The following is a 22,435-nucleotide window of genomic DNA, read 5'->3' as shown; positions in this document are numbered from 1 at the left end:
AGTGACTAATGGCCCTATGATTGGAGAGATTTAGAACCGGAGGCCAATCTGAAGAATAGATACAAAATTTGGGTTGTGGAGAGTCCTTTTGTTGACATCTTTGCGGCTGTGTTTTAAGTTTGTCTTGAAGTATATTACCATATTTCTAGGGGTGTGTGGAACTAAGTCTGTGCTGGATTTGACACTTGAGTCAAGACATCAACAACCTGGTTTTAAAAAGGATGTGATTAACTTTTTTATTTTCTTCATCTTTACTTTTAGGGAAATGGATGTCCTTTAAGAGAAATACCACATTCTGGTTCAAGGGAGACTGCCTCAGGTAGAAGTAGTGCTGATAATACGGAATTAATTTAAATAATTGGGTTTATCCCTTAATGTCTCTCTCTTTTTTTCCTTGAAGTTACATATTTCTGTCTTCTCTGTCTCAAAAAAAAAAAAAAGACTGCTGTATAAACAAGGTTATTTCTAATATGTGGCAAGCTTGAAGAGGTTTAAAAGTAATTTGGAATTTTAGTGAAAACCAGATTGTAACTTAATTACAAGTACTACTATTTCTTTATCTTAAACCCTTAATTCATAATTATTTTTATAGTTTCTCTTGCATTTTGGAAAATCTGTGTTCTCTGTGGTGGTTAACAAATTTTGCCTTTTAGCTTAATTCAAAAAGAATATTCTTGTTGAACCAAACACTGAAGTTTAACTGGTATTCTTGTTGCTTTTTGTTCTATAGTAAGTATAACTGAATGTAAAAAGCTCATGTGAATAGAAGCTTGAGATAGGTCAGCAGGATGATTTTAAAAAATAAAAAAGGGGACACACACCCCCAAAACAAGGAGAATATTCCCATATTGTGGGTCCATCGTTGTGTAAACCTATTGGACTCATTGCTGCTGTGCTTCACTTCCTGTCTGTGCCAGTGCTGAGACTTCGCCAGCGGTGCGAGAAGCTGATCTGGCTGAAAATTGAGTTGGGAAGTTGTCAGTGGTATTAGCTCCATTAAGTAGCTTCCCATGAAGTGTCCAGGTGCTGGTGGTGCTTCCTGCTTAAGGCAGGAAGCAGAAAAGCATGATGAGGAAGGTGGGCTCCAGTGGCATAGAACTGCAGCCTGAAAACAGATTTCATCATATTCTGAATGCTTTTTTATGACCACTGTTAAAATTATTGCAGTATTTCCAAAATACTTTTCATACTGTTCATTATTTATAATCATATATGTAATTGCAGAAACTTCCTTTCAGTCCCGTACCTCAACTGAGCTATTGTCTGTTTCCAAAGACTAATTGATTCTAATGTATAGGAAAATTGTTCTACAGTGGCTACTGAGCTGCTTTAAATTAAAAGGGTTTAATTTCATTTCCAAGTTAGCTGATACTGTATTGTTGCATTATTATTGTAGCTAAATATTAATTGTGGTCCACTGTGTTCAAGCAGAATGGAAGTATTGTAGTTTCTGATAAAAATTCCAGTCATAGTTGACTTAAAAACATAAGTTAGTTTTTTAAAGGGTAAGCTGTTATGGTTTTGACTTTTTTTTTTTTACTATTGTTATCTTTTTAACATGACAACAGTGGTTTACTTTTTTCTTAAACACTTCATAGATGACCCATCTCAACCAAAGCAGGTTTCAAAACATGAGGGATCTTCTCCAAATGCACTGAGAATGTCTGAGATGCAGAAGAGCCTGACTGTTCCTTCACTCTGCCTTACATCTAAGATTTCTTCTGGGCAATCCAAACAAATAGACTTTCCTGGTAAAAGAAAACGCACTGCCATGAGTGTGGATGCAGACAGTTCAAATCAATCTGAAGTATCAAGTTTGAATGACCCCGCTTTTAGTAGATCATCTACAAAATGCAAAAATAGGAGGTCTGAATTTGTAAAAAATATTCTTTTAAAGTCTACTTGTGGTGATGTTCTGCAACTAATGGAGGCTGCTGCTTTACCTAGATACGACTCTGCTCTTTCAGAGGAATACCTCAACTCAAGCAATGAAAATGAGAGAAATAATTGTCCTTCTGTAGGTTTGTCATCTTCATATTCTGCACACAGTCCTGATAAAAATAACCACATTTCTGTTGTGGATACCAAAGAGAATCAATTGCAGGTGGCTAACTCACTTTTTTTCTTGGAAAAGTCCCTTCTTCTTTCTCAGGAAAAAAGTACTGTGTTGCCTTCTCCCCACCACTTAACACAAACAAAAGGTGTGGAATCTCATCTCCAGAATGCTGGCTTATCTCAGGTATTGGATGCTAAGAAGGAGCAAGATGGGAAAAGACCAGAAAGATGCACACATGATAAAGCTTACAGTATTCAATCTAGCAACAATTTTTCAAAAACAGAAGACAAGACTTCAGAAGATGCTTCTGATTCTTGCTCAGTGGAAGATTCTGGGAAACTTGCACTCTCAGAAGAGACTAGTAAAAGTGTTCCCCTTTCGTTGTCTTTTAAAGAAGGGTGCATGGACAGTGGCCATATGTCTTTAAAACTCTCAGGAGAGTTAAAAGTTGAAAGCGCGTGTACAGACAAGTCCAAGTTGAATGGAAAATCAAAAAGCAGCTTTGATAGTGAAGATGAGAATTTGGAATACAGTCTAGATGATGATGATGACGATGATGAAGTAGTATTCATGCCACTGCAAGAAATTCTCTCTTCCAGTCCCAAGCTGCAGGAAGGAGCCCTGGAAGAATCTTGTCTTGACGGTTCTTTGCAGGACACCATGACTCCATCAGTGAAGCTTCATGTAAGTGGCTAAAAAAAACCAACAAAACAAGAAACATTGCATCAACTTTGTTACGTTACATTTTTTATATGATTTTTTTTTTTATTCATAATGCATGAAAACGCAGAATTATTTGCCTGCAAAACTGGTTACTCAGCTTAAGGGTCCTGTGCTGTACAGTGCAACGTAGTCAGAGAAAGTGTGTGCTTGTTACTGTGCTTTCCCTTGGAATGGCTGAGACATGGGTCAGCTGTACATACATTAGCTGTCATACATTAGCTGTATGCCTTTTGGTGGTTTTTAGGGATTCTGGTTTTGCTTTTTTGCCCTAAAGAAACAGGCAGGATGTTACATTTAGAAGATGAGGGTGTCTAATGTTTTGATTTTCCTGATAGGTAAGGTGTGATTTTTGAGTTGAAATTAACTAGAGGAAACTGACTTAGATGTTGAGAGATCTGTGTGCTAGACTCCAGTCGTATCTTTGTCACGGTCTGTGATTGTCAGAAATCTGTGGATGAGTTCTTGATCTGTAAGTGTGATGTTTTCTTTGAGGTTGAATTTCATGGAAATCATATGTATTTTTAGAAAGGATTTAAAAAAGCTGAATGACTGCTTCTGCTCACAAGGGGATAGATGAAGTGTTTGAATCACAGTTTACAGGATATTATGGTGATGAATTGATCTGTGTTTTGAAAAGTTAGCGTTTCAATAACAGCTTGTCAATAAGTAGTGATTTTGAAGTTTTATTGTGAAATAATTTAATGTTTTAATTAGGAAGGTCCTGCAGTAGGACTTAGTGTAGCATTCCTCACAAGGTTGGAAGTGGCTGCATTTAAATAAAAAGATTTTGTACTGAGTCTGGCTGGGTTGAAATTAATTTTCTTCATAACAGCTGTATGGTGCTGTGTGTTTTGGACAAAACCAGTGTTGATAAGTCTTCTGGCTATGGTGGAGCAGTACTTGTATAGCATCAAGGCTTTCTCTTCTCACTCAGTCCCTTCAGTGATTAGGCTGGAGCAGACAAAAAGCTGGGAAGGGACACGGCCCAGACAGCTGACCCCAGATGTCCGAAGGGATATATTCCATGCCACATAGTGTCATACTCAGCAATAAAAACCAAGCACGGGGAGTTGGTCTGGCATGTAGCTGTTACTCAGAGTCTAGTTGGGCATCCTTCTGCTTGTGGGAGGTGCTGAGTGATTGCGTCACTTTTTCTTTTCCCCGTTACCCCTTTTTCCTTCACTAATTAAACTAGCTTTATGTTGACCCATGAGTCTTCTTGCTTTTGCTCTTCTTATTCACTTCCCTCCTTCACTGGGCAGGGAAATGAACAAGCTGTGTGGTGCTTAGCTGCTGTTGGGGTCAGCTCACAGCAGTTTTTCTACAGCAGAAAACAAACAGCAGAATACCTCTTTAAGTTCTCTCATCTTCCTCTCCTCCTGTTTTTAAAACTCTGAAACCGTTTTGTTTATTGGTTGACTGGGTTTCTATTTCCATAGGCAGATGTTGAACAGCCATAATTATTTTATCTGTCCTTACAATTCATTATGCAAGCGTGTTATAGATCAGACTTGTGTGGTTACGTATATATTCCACGATCTTAACCAATATGTCTATGTAATTAGTGGTTGAGTGATAAAGAGATGCAGCCTAGATCAAATGGTTGTGGAACACGTGTGTGACTGCAGCATTTGGCCTATCCTTTTTCTGCATAATTAATGGCCAAGTAAGACAAAACAGTTAAGAACTGTCCCAAAATTTCCATGGCCATGGTTTTTACATATACTAGCATTCTTTTCTTGTCTTGAAGAAGTGGCATACATGCACGTTGGAATAAAGTCTTGATTCCTCAGTTGTTTAGCAGTTGTTTCAGACATATTAACCAGATATAAAATAAAGTAAGAGGTCTTAAGCTTTCCCACAAGATTTTCCACACAAAGATATGCTGCTTGTTCCATTTGAAAGATGTCTCTGAATACCAAAAATTAATGCTGTATTAACTGGCTTTTTTATTAGCAGGTGGACGCTGACTTCTCAAACTAACTTCTGTTAACTTTGGGTAATAGAAAATCCCCAATGAGAGGGTATGCTCTTATTGAATTGTGTTCTTTGAAAATGAACGGGCTCATAGGAAGAAGCTTTGTCACTAGTAAGAGGCTTGAAATTTAAGGTGGTGGTGTCAGAAGGTCACTACTTATCCAAGGAACTGAATTGTGGCCATAAAAGACTTCAAATCTTTGTCTGCTATGAGCTGAATAAAACACGGGCTAATGGAAAACAAACTAATTTTGTTGGTGGTTGAGATTTTCTTTGTGTTTTTTTGGTTTGGTTTTTAATTCTACTTATTAGCTTCTTAATTTGGGTTTGTATTAGGATTTTGATTGGAAGCTTTGTTTTGTCTGATGATTTTGGACGTAATTTAGCGAATACTGGTGCTTTGCCCTCTAGGGACTCCTGAAAGTAACAAAGAGGTACTGAATAATTTTTGGAGTTTGTCTCATGCACGAGACTGCAGATTCCCAGGGTCTCAGTGGATGATAATAATAAAGCTGTGAGGTAAAAGGCTTCTGATGCTAAGGCTCTTTGTGAAGGTTAGCTGGAAGTCAGCCCCAGGGAGAGAAGCAGAGATGCATAGAGAAGCACAGTTATTTCTAAATTAATCTCTGAGAGAGATTTGACCATTATATAAAATTGTCAAGGGACTGAGAAACCTAAACTGTTAATCATCCTGTTATTCAGGGTCTCCTTTGAGCTTTTATCTTCAGGTAAAATATTAAAACTGGAAGAAGTTTCTATTTTGATTATGTTTATTGTCTAACTGAATGAATTGATAGTTAGTGGTATTTTTCTAATTTCTTACTGTTTCATTTACAGCTTTCTAAGCCTCCTGTTGTTAGCCAGGTGTCATATGTGAACAGCTTGGAACATCTCTTGAAGGAGAAAGAAGAATCTAAAAGGTTTGTTTCTAAAAGATGCTTTGAAAATTTTGGGATGGAGTTGTAGGAGCTTAGATTTACCTTATCTCCCTGAAACTGAGGGAGTTTGGGTAGCAGCAAACTTAAATTTTGCTGGCTGATGCTAAATACATCTGGTGGGACCTACAAGTGCGGCTTAACTGTAAAAGCTGAATGAGAGGCTCCTTCCAAGCAATAGTAAGTGATTTGTGATACATCTGTCTACCCCTCAAGAACTGGACTAAATTTACTGATTCCTTAGTTGTCGATCACTGAGCCAGCTAGCAGCTGCTGGTCAGGCATGAAACAGAAGTACTGACTGTTCTGGGTGCTTCAAAGGCATTTGTAGCTCAGTTTTGATTTCTGAAGTTGTGTAAACTATCAGTATCTGAGTAGTTACACAGTTGAGTGAACAGAACTAATGAGTGTTCTTGCAAGAGGTCTTTGGGGTATAAAGTGTGATGTGCTATATGTACTAATGGCAAGCGGTGGTGATGGGTATATGTGTGATTAACTGCTTTTATTAAAGAATACCCTAGTATTATTTAAAAATACCCCAGTAACTATGGGCCAACTGACTATGGAGTAGTAAATGCTCCTATAATTAATACTATTTAACACATAAAGTACTAGGATAATGTTTAAAAAAAAAAAATCCAGAAGATTAAAAGTTTTGTGCAATTACAAAAAATTCTGTCAGAAGTTGGTTGAGTGTATTTGTCTCTGTTTAAACTAGTGATTGAATGTGCTGTTGGAAATTCATGAGGCTTTGGGAAAAATCCACTTTGTATCTTGGAATAGGAAGATGCTTGCTTTTTGCACAGATGCAATGTCTCACATGCTTTTGCTGTGCAGAATTGGCTACTGACTCCTAGGTTGACATTCAGAGCTTAAAATTTGTTGTATTCTGTTGTAAATACTTTGTAAATATTTTATTGTAAATAAAATGGTGATCATATGTTCTGCTGCTACTGTTATTTCAGGGTAGATGAATTAGAAAAGCGGTTACAGGAAGACATACAAAAAAGGGAAATTGATTCTTCTGATGGAGAAGATGAGGAGAATGCCAGTGGAGATGAAGATCTCTCAGAAGAGCACAGGTCTTTCCAACTCCAAAACCAATTAAATCTAGTTCTTTACTTTTCTAGCCTTTTTTTCTAATCTGTTTCCATCAGTTGTTGTTAATATGTTTAATGTGAACTATTTTTGTTGTCTTTTGGGGGTTGGGTCGATTTTCTTGGACATTACTGTACTTTAACAATTCAGGTTTCTCATAAGGCTCACATGTTTATCTGAAAATAACTGTCTCAACCAGAAAATACCCTCTCAATGTTTAAATTCATGGAAGCAATTTTGAATTTTACAGGGCATTTATAAAGAAATTCTCAGTAATAGCTCATGCCATACCTGACTACCACCCTGGAGAAGATATATTTGATTTATCAACCTCTGGGAAAGTCTTCAATCAACATAACCTTGACTTAAGGAATTTTCATTTTGTCCCTCAGAATCCTATAGAAAAGCTCCTTCTTAGGTAAGAATATCTTCTTCACTCTGTGTTGTACAATTTTCTTCAGTGTTAGCAGATTTTAAGATAAAATAATACCTTTGCATGCAAATGAGCTCTGTCTCACTAAGTAGGCAAGACTGACTCTCTTTCCCTGGAATTCTCCGTTCCAGGTTAACTTTACAGAACAGTGAATTGTTGCTTGAAGCTTCCTTCTTTCCTCCTTTGGAATTCTTGAAAAGCATCTTAGACATAAGTTAAAAAATAGATGTTCTAGTCTCTTCCAGATTTCTGCTGTGTTGGGCTATTGTTGATAATCTGACCAGTTTTATGGAAGATCAATGCAGAAGTGAAATGTTAAAATGAACAAAAGCTTAACTATCCTGAAACAGAAAGAGGACCTTTGTGGTGAACTGATTTGTGACCTGCTAATGTTGCATTATGTCTGCTGAAAGACTTTTATGTGTTTTCATCCTGCGTGGGCCTGGGACTGAGGGCTCCACATAATGAGGATTGCAGAAAGTCACAGTCTCTGACATCTGTTAGATTCAGTCACTGAGCTAGCAGCGTGTCTGTATGTGTATAAACAACTGTTCTGTAACTCATCAGAATTTGTGCTCTATATTTATGAGGTTGTCAGGCTACAAATAGCTGGACAAATTCTTGCCTAATACCACAAGTTCAAATCCTGAAAAATCCTAGTTATTTCAGTTGCCATTTTATTCTGAACTTGCATCAGTGAAACTGAGAGAATTCATTTCGTCTTAAAGGATTTTGTATACATTTGTATGTGCTGTTATGGATGTGAAGAGGAGGAGGGTGGCTTTTTCTCATCTCTTGGGGAAGTGATGTTTGTGATACACTCTTTTTGGCTTCGGGTCTTTCTATCAATATGTTTTGAAGATCACAAGGATATAAGCTTCAAAAGTATCTTGTAAATCAGTGACTAGAGGAATGAGAAACGAATCATCCCTCCCAGAAGGCAATTATGATTTAATTGCTTATGCATTCTTCCCAGTTGGCACAGCTGGCATGTACTGGCTGTCCAGTTGGCGCATGGATGTCTTCCTAGCCGCTTGTTCAGTCAGACAGGTAGAAGGTATATGGAGAAGTTAGGATACAGATCTCTCATCAGCACTACTTGTTTTAGTAGATACTGAGAATAGAGGAGAGTAAAGAAGGGTATGTGGGAAACTGGATATCACTAATTCAGCTGCTTATGACATACCTGACTTTTGAAAGAAGACTAAAGCTAAAATAATTCAGTAATAAAAATGACATATTTTCTGTTCTTCCAAAAGTTACCTTTTGCACCTCACAAATTTGCACAGTAAGATTAGATTGTTTGATTTTTAATTGCATTCGTTTGCCTCCAGGCTCTTTAAAAGATTATTTTAAAAATTTCAAACAAATGTTTTTTTCTCTTCTAAAAGTGTTGGTAAAGGTTATGGGACAGTAAAAAAAAAAAATCTTATTCACTGGTCTCACGGAGCATAGCAGTCCATCTGTGTAGACAGACATAATGGTTCATAGTACAGTAGTGTAAATCAATGTTTGTTTGAAGCTGTTATTCTCTACTAATACAAATGTTTCCAAATTATATGGTACGACATTCTGGAGAAAAAGATAGTTGTTCTGAATCACAAGTAGGGTTTAATTACTGTAGTATTTCATATACGTAAGAGCATAAGGATAACATTTGTTTTGGATGTTCAGATCTCTCTTTTTGCTGTTGATGATGATCTGAGGGGTGGGGAAGTTCTTAAGCTTTTGTGAAAGTGCTGATTCAACCACTGATTGATTTTTCTCCTCTTCCCCCACCCCAATCTTTGTCTTACAGTTCTGGTGTAACACAGCAGCTTTCTTTAGCTATTAATGGTTTTCTGAGTTCTGCTTACAGTTGTATCTTGTGTCCCATACCAATTCTAAAGTGGCTTTTCCAGGTAAGACTATACTGTTCATGCAGTTATACTTTTGTCCAGGTATAATATTCTTCCTGGAAGGCAGTTGTACCAGGAAAAATAAGAACAAGTTTGTGAATCTGTTGCATTAACAAATTTTAAATCTTTTCTTTCTGGGTTCTGATTTGTTTTCCAGTCTGAAATACTTTAATTGTCACTAGGGGTCAAGTACTAGAGATAGCTTTTTCTCCACACCTTCTGAGTGACTGCAAAGTTGCACGTTCCTGTCCATCTTCATATGTGTTACTGCATTTGAAAAGGGCACAGTACATGCTAGCTGAGAAGAGATTGCAGGTTATAATAGAGTGGACCAGAGTGGGCCAAATAACAAGCAAATGTTAATCTTATTTCCTTCCACCCTTAAAAAACAATAAAAACCACCACCCCAAATGTGTTGCAGTGTGCAAAAGTACCATTTCTACATATATCACATTGTAAATCATCAGAGATAACCCTTATTATCAGATAATTTTCATTTGGAAAAGGTTGATGTGTGTTATGGCTCAGGAAAAAGTCTGGAGCCATTCTCGAAGTGTGCTGGCTTCCTGCTTGCTAGATGTCTGTTTCCATGTCTATATCCCCAGGAATTTACATTGTTCTGTTACTCACAAAAATGCCCTTCTCTAGTCTGCATTCTGTTATTTACCACATTCTAACTGTGCCTGAAACAAAAAAGAAAGCCTGTGAAATTGCAGCCTGTGTCTGTTGACTGGATTTCTGCTTTTGCCAGAAGGGAAGCATTTTCCTTCTCTGTGTCCTTCCTTGCAGCCAGTAGAAAAATTGCCGTCCGCCCCTTGTGTGAGCCTTGGTGTTCATAAGAAGGAAGTGTGAGCCAATTCAGCTCACTTACAGAGCAGGAAACTGTCCAGCACTTGAGGAAGAAGAGGAAGAGTTTTTTTGCTGGGCTAGTGAAATGCTCCAGGAAACCTGAACTGTACTTCATAGTCATGTTTTTGTAGCTTAGAGTTCCATGAAAACTAAGAATTCATTGTTTTGGTTTAGTATTTCATATATTCGACTTGGTCATGATTGGAAAAGGTTGTAATTAACTGTTGCCCCTGCTCCTGATCAAGGTGTTTGATTTGATCACAGATGCAAATGGGTTCCAAAGGGATACATACTTCCCATTCTCTTAACCCTCAGTACCTTCTTATGAACCAAGATTTAACATGGCATTGCAGCATTCTGATACTGCAAATAATTAATTTTAAAGTATTCATTTCTGTGCCCTGCTTGAAATAATCGATATTCACAATAGTCTGTTCTCCTTGGTCTATCTTGCTTTAGAGGCTTTGGGGTTGGGTTTTTTTCTGTTATTGTTTCTTATTTTATTTTACCAAAGAGTTGATTAATTTTTTTTTAATTAAAAGGAAACTGGTGCTGTCGTGCTACTTGGTGTTTGACATGTAGCTTCTTTTCTCCACAGATGATGTCTGTTCATCCTGACTATTGTGTTTCCACCCAGATTTTAGACAGATTGATGGAGATAACACTAAAAAATGGTGAGTATTTGAAGGATGGAAAACTAACCACCTGAATTGTTTCCCTTCTGTTAAGTATAGAAAAGTATTGGGGAAGAAGTAAAAGGCAGCGGCTCTGTTCTGTAATTCTGGCATGAATTTAGGCTCTTCTGTTAGTTACATAATGCACAAAAGCTAGGAGTTGGTCTTCGCTGAGTGTGTGCAAGTCGCACCACAGGATGCGGTCCTGGCATATATTTGCAAAGCAGTGCATCCAGTACACAGCCTTTTAAACTCACGTCTTTTGCAAATAGAATTGACCTGAAGAGGAGCCCAGTCTGCTCAAAAGTTTACTATCCTTTCCATCTTTTACTTTGGAAGATTCAGGCATTCATTTCATATCTTAACATCTTATACAAAATGTTTTTCATGTAGCCATATCCAGGATGTAGTACTGCGTAGGTTACTTTCCAGATAAATGGCAAAAGTGGAAAGAATCATACACCTGCACAAAAACACTTTCAAGGATCTGCTTCAGCCCACACTGCTGCTCGTGTCTTGTGTGTTTTGCCTGCCTTCATCTGTACTCTCAAATACGTCTCCAGTACAAGTTCCTTTATGTTCTCCATGTCTTCACGTTATTCAGACCCATTCATTTAAGCCTGCCAGTTAACATCATTAACTTAATGCAGTTCTCTTGAAGTACTTGCTCAGGCCTGTCCAAATTGTACCCCGTATTTTGAATCTTGTTTGCAATCACACTGTGAGCTGATACGAGAGGGTATGTAGCCTCCTTTACTTTGTGCCTTCCTGTCACTAAGCTTGGTTCTGAACGAACAGTTCAAGCTGATGAATGAGCATTCAAAGAATTAAGGCTGGGAGAGATCCCAGCAGATCACTGACCTTGGAGCAGGATTGCATAGGCTACAGTTGCTCGTGGAAAGTTGTCTAACCACTTTAAAATTGCCACTGTGGAGTCTTTAAATCATTTTGAGACATTCTGTTCCAGTGCTTAACTAAGGGTGCATCTTTTTTGTTGGTTTTTTTACTGAATTCAACACTGAGATCTGAACCTATAGTGTCTTGAATGTTACGTTCCATTGTATTTGTGTGTTGTTTCTTGCAGACTTAGCTCTAAGACACAAAATTGACCCAATTCAGAATTCTAGCAACTTCTGTTATTGTCTGGAAAAGTAGTTGCTGCAAGTAGTTTGATGTTACCTTGCTAGTTTAGTGTCCTACAGAGAATCCCCTGTACAGTTTTCAGACTTTCAGACACAAGTAATCATGCAAATCAGCCCTTTTTGCAATGGGCATTGTTTCTTATTTCTGTCAAATAAGTGAATGCCATCTGTTTAGCACTTGTGTTATTTGAAAACGGGCAAGTTTTCTATCTTATTTAGCTCTAATTCCATTCCCACTATAACACCCTTGTACTTGTACCTACACAGAACAGTAATTTATGTAGTCTCTTGAAAGTAAATATTGCCTTCTTGCTTATTCTGCAGTTTGTGATGAAAGAGAGCTGTGAGGGCAAAATGGGTGGAACTTTTAAGTAATTCACCTGTTACATAGACAAGATGTTTCTCTAGCATAAAATACTGTGTTAGACTACTTCCCCTCCCCGCTCCCCCAGATTCTGAAAATAAGTATATTGTTCGATGCACCAACTCTCCTGAGATGAGAGCTGGTAGAATTGATGCAGATTGAGCATATTTGTTTCCCTTAAAAGAAGGAATGAATGCTAAGAACTAAATTTAAAACTAATCCATTCCATGTCTTTTACTCGTAGCTTCCATCAGTGATGAACAGTCTAAACCGTGGATTCCTTCGCTAGCTGATGTGTCAGCTGTTTTTGTCAATATGGGTGTTGCGTTTAGATCTCTTTTTCCATTGCAGCATCTTCAGCCCAACTTTAACGAGTGTGATATTTTGTAAGTGTTTTCCTTTTTGATATTTATTGCTTAGATCCTGTGAAAGCAAGTCTTGTGCTTAGAACATAGAATCAGAAGGCTTTCTTTTATTTCCTCTACCTTCCATCAAGCCATGCTCTTCTTTAAATTCTCAGCTCAGGTCTTAATAAAAACAAGCCAGAACTTTATAAACAATGCCTACCAGGTAAGGATTCAGCAAACCGGAGCATTGTCCTTTGTCCTGCACCTTCCTAATGGAGGTTTACAAGAATTGTTGCTGCAATAGCTGGGCAGAATTGTAAGTAATGGGTTAGAAGCGAGGATAGATGTGTGTGCTCTGTAACTGAGGATTGTCTTGATTTGAAAGCATTTTGAAACGTAGAGGGTTTTTTTCCTTCAGTTTGCAAATAAGTTTTTGTGAGCCTTTAAATTGTTGATTTATCGTTCAGATTAGTGTCTCTTTTATTAGAAGTCAGATGCAAGAAACAGTGAGCAAACAACATCCAAAAGGAGACCTAACCTCTGCCAGTCCAGCCTTCTCCAATCTACCAGAAAACAATTTGATAAATGTGATTAAGGTGAGAAAACTCCAGTTAGTGTGGGGCTTTTTGGAGGGGTGCTGAGGGTTTTTTGTTGCTTCCTTTTGTTTTTTAGCAAAAGTCTGGTGTCTTAATCTAGGCCTGGGCATGTTTTGTGAGTAGATGGTATCATGGGGTTTCAGCTTCACATCCAGCAGGCTTATTGCAAACTTCAGTGTTTCCTTTCTCCCTGGCTTCTATTGGCTTCACTCACAACTGCACGGTTCCACTGCCTCTCTTTTCCAGCTGTGGCGCTTTATCAAATGTCTCTGCTCCCTTGTGTAGAAGAAACTATCCGTTTCTTTGTTCCAGTGGAAATGGGAAGGGGAGTTGATATTGGGTGGTATGTTTGATGCTGCCTTGGTGTATTAGCGCAGGTCTTGGGGGTGCGCGATCAGGTCCTGTGTGGCACAAGGTGAATGAGGTGGGACCTCATGGAAGGCAGGTGGAACTGTGACCGACTCTCTTCTGTGGAAGTGAGCTATTGGATCCATGCGCTGACCGTAGGCTGAATGAGTGCTGGTCACACTTCACAGGCTAGTTCTCTGTGATTAAAGGTTGTATGGTGAAAATATTGACTTTACAACTGACTTCAGAGTTTTCCTTGTGGAAGTATTTGAATCCTCCTAGCATAATTTCTGTAGAGATTTTATAGTTAAAAATCATTTAGATCAAAAGGAAGCACTTGGAGCATCTTCACTAGAGACAGAATACACATCTCTTGATTAATTTGTGTTCTCATTTACGCACACATCCCGTATTGTAACTAACCCATGTGATAATACTTGGGTGGGAAAAAATCTCTTGATTTATATTTTCAGGATTACTTATATATTTAGAACGTCTGTCATTCTTTCATTCAGTTAGATAAGGATTATCTGTGCAGTGGAGAAAGATCTTTCCAACTCCTGTAATGTCCAGGGAATATTGCCGTTGTTCAAAAGATGAGCCTCCAGCAGGTATAAAAAAAAAATAGAGTGCAGTTACTGGGAGATGTTAGTACACAAGAGTTGCAAGAACAATATATCATTTGAGGTGCATTTGAAGGTGGAAAACTTAAGTTCTCATCACGTTTTTAAAATAAGCTAAACCAATTTCATATTTTAATGCTTTTTATTTCTTTTAAAGTTTCTAGGTTTCTGTACAACAGTAATTCAAGGTGGATATACTGATCAAGAAATATTGCTGCTGCTTCTATTGCTATTTAAAATAAGCTTGGAGAAACAGTTAAAACAAATTCCTTTGATAGATTTTCAGTGCCTTTTCATAAAGCTTCTGAAAAATATAAAAGAATGGGATACAAAGGTAACTTCATAAATAATGTTCTTGTACTAGATTAATGAAACTGCAAAATAATTTTCAAGAAACTTCTGTTTTGATATTTTCATCTTTTCTTGACATTAGAAAAATACTGTTTGAAAATGTAATATGAAAATATTGGGAGCTTTGGATTTGTGTGAGATTTAGGAGGTGGGTGGCTCTACTTGAGAGCGTTTTTGTCACCTGACATTATGCTTGCCTGTTGCCTTTTGCAAGGGGACTGTTGTATTGAACTTAATCTTATATTTATTAAAATAGCTGTATGTTTAAAATGGCTCCCTGAAACAAGGAAGAAATGTCTGCACTAAGCTGATAAAATGTCATGAAAAGCAACCTGATCTCAACTACCCTACTGTAAAATAGTATTTAGCAGACTTAACTACAGGTGCAATGCAGAAATGTCTTTATGCACATAATCTCTTATTAGCTCAATTCCTTTTAACATTTATGTTGTGTATGTTTCTAGGAAGTAGATGTGTACTCTTTTGCAAATAAAACAAATACTCACCATATCTGTTCTTCAGTAATTTTTGAGGTTTGTTGTTGTTGTTGTTCTTTGAAAGATGCCTGAGCTCTGCCTGGCGGTGAGTGAACTCTCCAGTCATCATCATAATCTCCTGTGGCTGGTTCAGCTGGTCCCTAGCTGGATAGTACGTGGACGGTAATGACACAATAACATCAGAAATACATAGTATAATTAACAGTTAATTTGTATCATTAAGAGCTGGTTTATTTGTATAAGCTCAAAGTCTGATAATTGCAATAGGTATTTTGTGATGCTTAAAAAAAAAATAATGTATTTGAGTTTACTGATATGTTACAGATGTATGTGCATTTCTTATTTTGTGTGTGTGTATGTATATATATATGGCTTCTTGATAGCCTCTGCTGCAAAAAAGGGTCAATTTACATTTTTTGTGTAGTTTTCTGGGCTGCAAACTTCCTGGTACCCTATAGTAAAGAAAGGCTTAACAACTACAGATTCTGACATCTATCACCTACTCTTAATTCTTGTCTAAATGACCAAAAATAAAATTTTCTTTGGGTGATTCATGTCTGATTTTAAGTGTGAATCTGTTATGAGTTCTCTATCTTTGAAATGAATAAATTATAATGTATCTGAGTGAGGAGAATGAATCAGGTACTCAATTTCAGGCTTGGAGGCAAGCATCTAGCAGTGTTGCTTGTGCAGAAGAAAAGCTGCAACGAGATAAGGGTACTTGTGTTTTACTAGCGTCTATTAGTTTAATAGCACCTATATTCAGAAAATCCAGTTTAATAGTTGGAGGCACCTTTATGTTTAGGGAAGCAATGCCTAGCCTTATATACTTTGTAGAAACAGTGTGGATTTAAGAAAGTCTCTGGGAAACACATTTTTTTTAAATTGTTTTTCAGGGAAGTAAGAAGACGTCTTAGCCTAGTGATTATTTCAAAGCTGCTTAATAAAAAGCATATAGGAATACCTGATGACAGTGACAAGCAGGTACTGCATATCTGTGTTATGTGTGTATAATTTGGAAATTTAGAAAATGTGTATTATTGTTCAGGTTTGAATATGTTTTAATACTGAAAGCCTATTTTCAAGAACCTTGGGAAATGACCGATTCGGAATTTTGAGTTTAGATTAGTATTAGAAGTATATTTTTCAAGATGTGTGTAACCTGCATGTTCTGCATCTGGTAAGTGCAGTATTGTTTACATGCCTCAACATTAATTTTGGACGTTGGAAAGAAGTCTACGCTTCTTTCAGTCTTCCTGACTGATTTATGTAGAGTCACTCTTTGTTTTTGTAGGGTTGATCTTTTAATGAGGCAGCATACAAACACTCTAGTTTGTGAATAGTCAAAAACTACTCAAAGTATGAAAACCTCAGTTTTAATTAAAAATCCCTTTTATGTTCTTGTCTTAGTGGACAAATAATATTGTAGTGGCACTTGGTTTCAATTTTCCATTGCCAGTAAACCAGTGTAGTTTGTTAATGCTTGTATTTGTAGATGTCTCTTCTGCATCAATATCTGGTGTATATGAAACCTTCTAATCTACTAAAGAAGATGAGAGAAGGACTGGAGCAGCAGAATGCCAATGGAGACCACCTTCATACAGAACTAGAACAGGAGGTATATAGCTGATGATGCATAAAGACAAATGCAAAAATACACTTTTACAATTTTGAGAATGTTTATTTTAATTTCTGATTGAGGGCAGTTCTGTACATAGAACTGCACATAACGTTATTTTCTTGATGTTCATCTATATAAGTTAAAATATTATTCATGTTCAATTTTGATTATAGTCAGGGAGGAAGGAAAGAAGTAGCATGTGACAGAGGAAGTAAGCCACATGGATGTCTTGAGTCCTGTCTTCCGTAATCAGAAGACCATCCTCCCTCACTCCCTTCTGATGTAATCAGTGGAAACTGCTTGATGCCGAGTCAGACCTTCACCTGTAGGCTCCAGAAAGAGATTAATGAATCTTTTATGAATCTCTTCTCGTAAACAAGTATTAGAAAGACTTAGTATTTCCTCCCATCCAGAAATTGAATATTGGTTTGGCTATTTAAGTCTATCATGAAATCTCTTAGCAAGTATTTTGATCTGGATGTAGATGATGGGGAAAATAAAGCCAACTGCTGAATTTAATTTTCAGTAATTAAAACTACAGAAAGCTTTGAAGGTTACTTAGGTAACTTAAACCAGTGTAATACTGTTTTAAAATGTTTCTAATGAATGTACTGTTTCAAATTAGTTGTTTAGGCAAATGTGTAGACGTACTTCTCCATTGATCTGGCTGTTGGAGGAATCATTCTAGCAAGCAAAGATAGGGCTATATCTAGATGTGAAGAGTTATGATTGTGCATTGACTGCTAAAGCTCTGTTGACTTCTCTCCAGGCATACTACCTAATCTACATCCTCCTTCATCTAGTCAGTGAAGCTAGTTTCTTTGATGTTGTAAATTCTAATCAAAGGGTAAGTAACTTCAGTGGCTAGATCTTTAGATTTTAAAAGCCTATTTATCATGCACTTTGGTCTATTTTGGTAAGAGCTATCATGTGATAGAAGTTCACCAGTGGATAATAGCACTGGGGGAAACTTTTGTTCTGGGACAAAGTAAAGGCAGAACTTGCTGCAGAGAAAGAACAATCTTCTGCATTTCTGCAAATGGAACTATCTCAAAACAACGCTGTGGATCAGCAGACATTTATTTTGTTAATGTTTCTCAGAAAGTAACTGGAGATTAGCTCAACACAAATTCTGAGAAGTCCAATGATCCTATGAACTTTTGAAGTAGGGCTGAAATTTTTCAGTCTGGAAAGAAAATCACTTTGAAAATATTCAATAAAATATGTTCAAACACATCACAGTTTTCTGTGCTGGAGTGCAGCCATGCAGCAAGTGAGCTAGGAGTGTATCACTTCTGTTCTCTGTAGTGATACTTCCCATGTGCCATGTGATGTGAACATCTTGTTGAGTAATAGCTTCTGATTAGCCTTTCGGTAATCCTGTTTGGACTTCTGTGATCATTTGCTGTGAGTTCCTTGCTGCACAGTGTTTGTATACACCTTCTGCCCTGTGGAATCATTCTTAGCTGTTAAGAAATCTGTCATATGAACTGTTTGAGAGAGGCAAAGCAGTACTGTTTGGTTACATTTCAGGGCTTAAGGGTCTCAGTTTCCTACTCAATACAAAAAGATAATCACATATTGTAATCTGAAGCAAAATCATATCTGATAAAGAAAATAGTTATATTGTGATGATCTTTTGAGACTTGTTTTTTACAGCTGCCTTCCTGAATAATTGTGGAGAACTTGATCTTTTTAATGTTTTTTTTAATGTCTCTGTATTTCTTAATGAGGAAAGTCTGTTATTCGCTGACCTGTTAGCCATCAAGTGGCAAGAGGGGTGTCGCTGAATATTGTGCAGGCTAGACATCATAAAAAAAATCAATAAAATTATTTTATTTTTGGTACTCTTCCAGTTAGATAGGGTAAATTGTCGTGCTCTTGAGACACCAGCAAATGTTTATAAGTAGAATTTCAGCGTGTCTCACCTGTTCCGCAGAGTGGAGCGTCTTTGCAGTTGTTCAGTGAGGGATTGAAAACAAGAATTTTATGAAGAAATTCACAGAACGCAAAAGATCTTGGGAGCCATTATCAAGAGACTGTGAAGTTGCAAAACTGCTTTATTAAAGTAATCAGAAATTTAGAGAGAAATAAAAGATCAGTGCATAAACCTTGGATATTTTTTACTTGCTCAACCAGTTCCTACAAAAGAGAATTACCTGAGTCATCATTACTGAAAAGGTTATTTTTAGCTATTGGAACTTCAGAACTTTTTTTGCTGATAAAAGATCTGAATGGCACTGTGCTTGTTACTTTGGGGGCAGAAAGGATTTACAATTTAGCTAGTAGGAACTTTAAAATTTGCGATGTGTAGCTCTGCTATACTTTGAAATTATTTTTTAAAGTTCTTAGAAGTGGTTTATCGAGTGCATCTGATAGAGGATCTTGTTTTCTTTTCCCCCTCCGTTACTGTAAATTTCTGAGAAAATTTCAAATAGAAGCATATAATTTTTAAATCGAAATAATATTTGAAGAAAGCTTTTAGTTTTGACATGGAGAATTTAAATAGCTGTATACTTTTGTCGTTATTTAGCAACACTTACTGAAGCTTTGTGGTGCCTTAGATAAGCACATAAAATGTGATATTAGGGAAGATGCAAGGCTGTTTTATCGAACTAAGGTAAGACACATAAGTTGTTTTTTTTGGGGTGGTTTTTAGTGTTCTTAGTGTGTGTTGTTCCCTCATCCCAGCCCTGGAAATTCTAAGAGCTTGGGTTTTTTACTGGTTTCTGTCTGCATCATGTCTTTGCGTGTACATAAATATATGCCCATCTTAATGCACTGAAAATACTTTTTTTGCTAACAAAAGGACTCTTAACAACTGCAAAATGTGAGCTTGTCTTCCTTTTAGCCAGGCATCTCAAGTTCCATACCCACAGAGTTTCTTTTCCTGGCAGTCACTGGTAGTTGACTCTACTTTTAAGAGCAGAGGCTACACACAGGGCGCAATATGGAAAACTGAAAAAATATCCTATCTTGCATTTGTCTCTGTTTTAGTTTCAAATTAATGAGTTAGTTAAAAATGTTGTGGATTTAAGCCAACAGTGTATGTGATGTAGCATCAAGCTTGGATAATTGCCTTTCGTTTGCTTTGTAGTGTGGGGGTTGCTAATGATAGTTCTAATTTTGTGACTTTATTGCTTTGCATGCCATCGTAGCAAGCCAAATCAGACCAGTAATAAAGTGATCAACCTCAACTTGAAATGCCTTGGCTTCTTCAGCATTAAATCAAACATTTACAGTTGTGCGCATCTTTATCTCTCAAGAAGATTTTCTTCTTTTTTTAGTCCACCCGATCAGTAGAGCATGGATCCTTTCAACAAGTTACTGAATCTTGCTCTGATTTTTTTGTATCTTGGGTTGCTTTCACTTGTGTTTCTATAGCCCTTGCACTGAGAGGGGAAAATCTTACTCTGTTTTTCCCCATCACTTCATTTGTGTAATAATGCAGTATCTTCCAGAGGACACCACTGTACTGGGTTTTAACACAGCATGTGAAGCAAATCTCAGTTCTGAATGGCTTGGATTAAACACCTGCTTGTAGTTATAAAAAAGCACAATTTTTACGTATAAGGAATTCATGTCAGAAGCTGACAGTGCTGTGTAGTTGGCTTTTGTGACTGCTGTTGCAGGCACCTTTTCTAGATACAATCAGATTGTGTAACAAACCTAACTCACCTGAAGGATGAGGTGAGTGTTTGGAGGCCAGAGGCTTGCATGCTGATTCCAAACACTTAACCTGGAGAGTCATGTGCCTCTAACATGTTTGTGTGGAGTACGCGACTTCAAATTCAGAGTCCCAAATTACAGGGGTCTGGTTGGAGTTGAGGTGGGGATTCTTTGTGCTATCTGTAAAATTGTTCCCTCCCAGTAAACCTTGGGTCTTGGGTTATCTGGGGGTTTGGGGAGTGGGAGGCAGGGGGTTACAGTTTTGGCTTTTATAACATAAATGGCTAAAGTAAAAATCTGAATTTGCAGGTTAAAGATTTGGTTGCTAGGATATATGGGAAATGGCAAGATATGATACAAACCACTCGACCTACTCAGGTATTGTAATGAAACCTTTTTCTCTCTTTTCATAGTGCAGGCTGCCTTTAACTCATGTTTTAGAATTTGAAAATAGCAGTCTTTTAGAGAGTTGTTTGGGTTTTTTTCTTCATAAACAGCATGGCTGTGGAATATCCATAGACGTATTAGAATAGATTTTAATTAAAATTCTTCCTTTGCTGGCTTCAATAAAACCAAGTTTTCATCTTTATCCCTAAAAGTGTTGTTTTTGTAAATGGCTTGCGTAATACACTGAAATGCTAGTACTGAGTCAAGTCACAGGGTCTGTCTCTGATTATAGTTATTAGCAGATGCTTCGAAAAGGACGTTGGGGCAGGAATGCAGTAACACATTTCCTGCTGTGGTCTGGCAGTGTGTGACTTTGAGACAACTTGAGTCCAAGGCTCTATCCACATAGGTTTAACGGCTCTTGATAACTCCTCCCCCTTTGTGTCGAATTTCATGCCATGATTAGGAAAAGCCTTTCAGGCTTTGTAAAAGTATGCGGTAGTAAATAGTGTAATGACTAGTCTCTCATTAATATTTGCCTTTGTGATACCTAGCTGGCCCTGGTGGAATAGATGGATAATTTCTACTGATATCCAGAGTTCAGAGCTGTTTCTTCCAGTCTAGGGTTGTAAGGCTTCTTTTGTAATGTTATCAGACCAACTGTTTGTGTCCTGTCTTGGAATATAAAGCTACCTGTCTTGGAAAAGCTTAGCTTTCCAGTAATGTAGCGTATCGCTTAAATAAAATTTAAATTACGCATGTATGCTTAGTATTGATTTCGGTTAAAAATTGCGTAATCAACCATTTGTCTGTAAAGACTTAATCGCTTCCAGCAATGTGCAAAAAAGACATAATTTGTAGTGTGTGTGTGTTACATTTCTTGTTTAGAGGGGGAAGGGAATTAGGCAGTAATACATGGCTGCAGAAGCTACTTAGTAATTGATGAAAGTTGATAATGATGTAGCTCTTCCAGAGTTGTTTCAGATGTTTGAGGTTGATTCACATACGGGGAAACTGGGAAGTGTTTCAGAATAAAATTCTAGGGACTTGCAACACATTCTGGTGATCTCAAGCTAAAAGCACTTGCCTACTCTGTTCTTTACTTCTGTCACTGGTTTTCTGACTTGTTTTCTGTTTTGTTTTTACTCTTTAGGGAAAACTGCATGACTTTTGGGAGCCAGATTCATGAAATCATGCCTAGTTCAGGGAAAATAACAGGAAAAACTCTGAAACCAAGGAAGATGTAGAATGAATGGAGCTTCACCTTGGTCGGAACAGAAGAAATCAGTCACCTGAGTTAGAACTTGAGCTTGATTCAGGCAAATACTAGGAACATGAGGATATAATTTGATTAACATTGCTTTTAATACAGATACACTACTTCTGAAAAATTGAAATGGGTAAACTGTTCTATAGCCCTGTCTGAATTGGCTAGAAATATTTTTATCTTATTGAAAGCTGAGGGAAGTTTTCTTGTTTCCATTGTTAATCACAGGACTTATTTGAAAACCATATGTATTTGTTTTCTTGGCAGCACACACCTGCAAGCATTGTTTTAGGATGGCTGGGAAAGAACTGCCCTGTGACATGGAATGTGAGTTCAGAAACAGTGTTAGAGCTCCCCTGTTGTGAACAGGTGAGGAAGTGGCCCAGAACTGGGATGAATAACATAATTGCACATGTTAATCTGCAAAGCAGAACTGGTATGACCATCCACTGTCTCTCAAAAGTACAAAATACGGCAGTTGCGTGTGAGCAAGTGACTGCTCTCATGCTCACTTCAGGGTGGAAATGGAGCTTAAGAGTAGCTGTGCCCAAACAGGTTAAGTGGATGTTTCTTTCCTCTG

The 22,435-nt window shown here is 37.4% G+C and overlaps 1 protein-coding gene across 1 annotated transcript in view; it reads left to right on the top strand.

The window, feature by feature from the left end:
- FAM178A (family with sequence similarity 178, member A) overlaps positions 1–21,777 on the top strand; it is a 57,618-nt gene extending 35,841 nt beyond the window's left edge. The window contains exons 3-19 of the mRNA XM_009894265.1: positions 1,864–1,985; positions 2,493–2,740; positions 5,594–5,676; positions 6,657–6,773; positions 7,040–7,207; positions 9,021–9,123; positions 10,568–10,643; positions 12,394–12,535; positions 12,984–13,092; positions 14,221–14,397; positions 14,976–15,073; positions 15,808–15,895; positions 16,407–16,529; positions 17,302–17,379; positions 19,066–19,152; positions 20,511–20,579; positions 21,742–21,777. Of these exons, the coding sequence (XP_009892567.1) occupies positions 1,864–1,985; positions 2,493–2,740; positions 5,594–5,676; positions 6,657–6,773; positions 7,040–7,207; positions 9,021–9,123; positions 10,568–10,643; positions 12,394–12,535; positions 12,984–13,092; positions 14,221–14,397; positions 14,976–15,073; positions 15,808–15,895; positions 16,407–16,529; positions 17,302–17,379; positions 19,066–19,152; positions 20,511–20,579; positions 21,742–21,777 (1,924 nt within the window). The remainder of the gene's footprint in view (positions 1–1,863; positions 1,986–2,492; positions 2,741–5,593; positions 5,677–6,656; positions 6,774–7,039; positions 7,208–9,020; positions 9,124–10,567; positions 10,644–12,393; positions 12,536–12,983; positions 13,093–14,220; positions 14,398–14,975; positions 15,074–15,807; positions 15,896–16,406; positions 16,530–17,301; positions 17,380–19,065; positions 19,153–20,510; positions 20,580–21,741) is intronic.
- Positions 21,778–22,435: the final 658 nt, after the last annotated feature.

Source organism: Charadrius vociferus, unplaced genomic scaffold (assembly GCF_000708025.1).
Source record: "Charadrius vociferus isolate BGI_N301 unplaced genomic scaffold, ASM70802v2 scaffold711, whole genome shotgun sequence".
NCBI classification, from domain to species: domain Eukaryota; kingdom Metazoa; phylum Chordata; class Aves; order Charadriiformes; family Charadriidae; genus Charadrius; species Charadrius vociferus.
The sequence above is the reverse complement of the archived record's forward strand: the minus strand, read 5'-3'. Positions and strand labels throughout refer to the sequence as shown.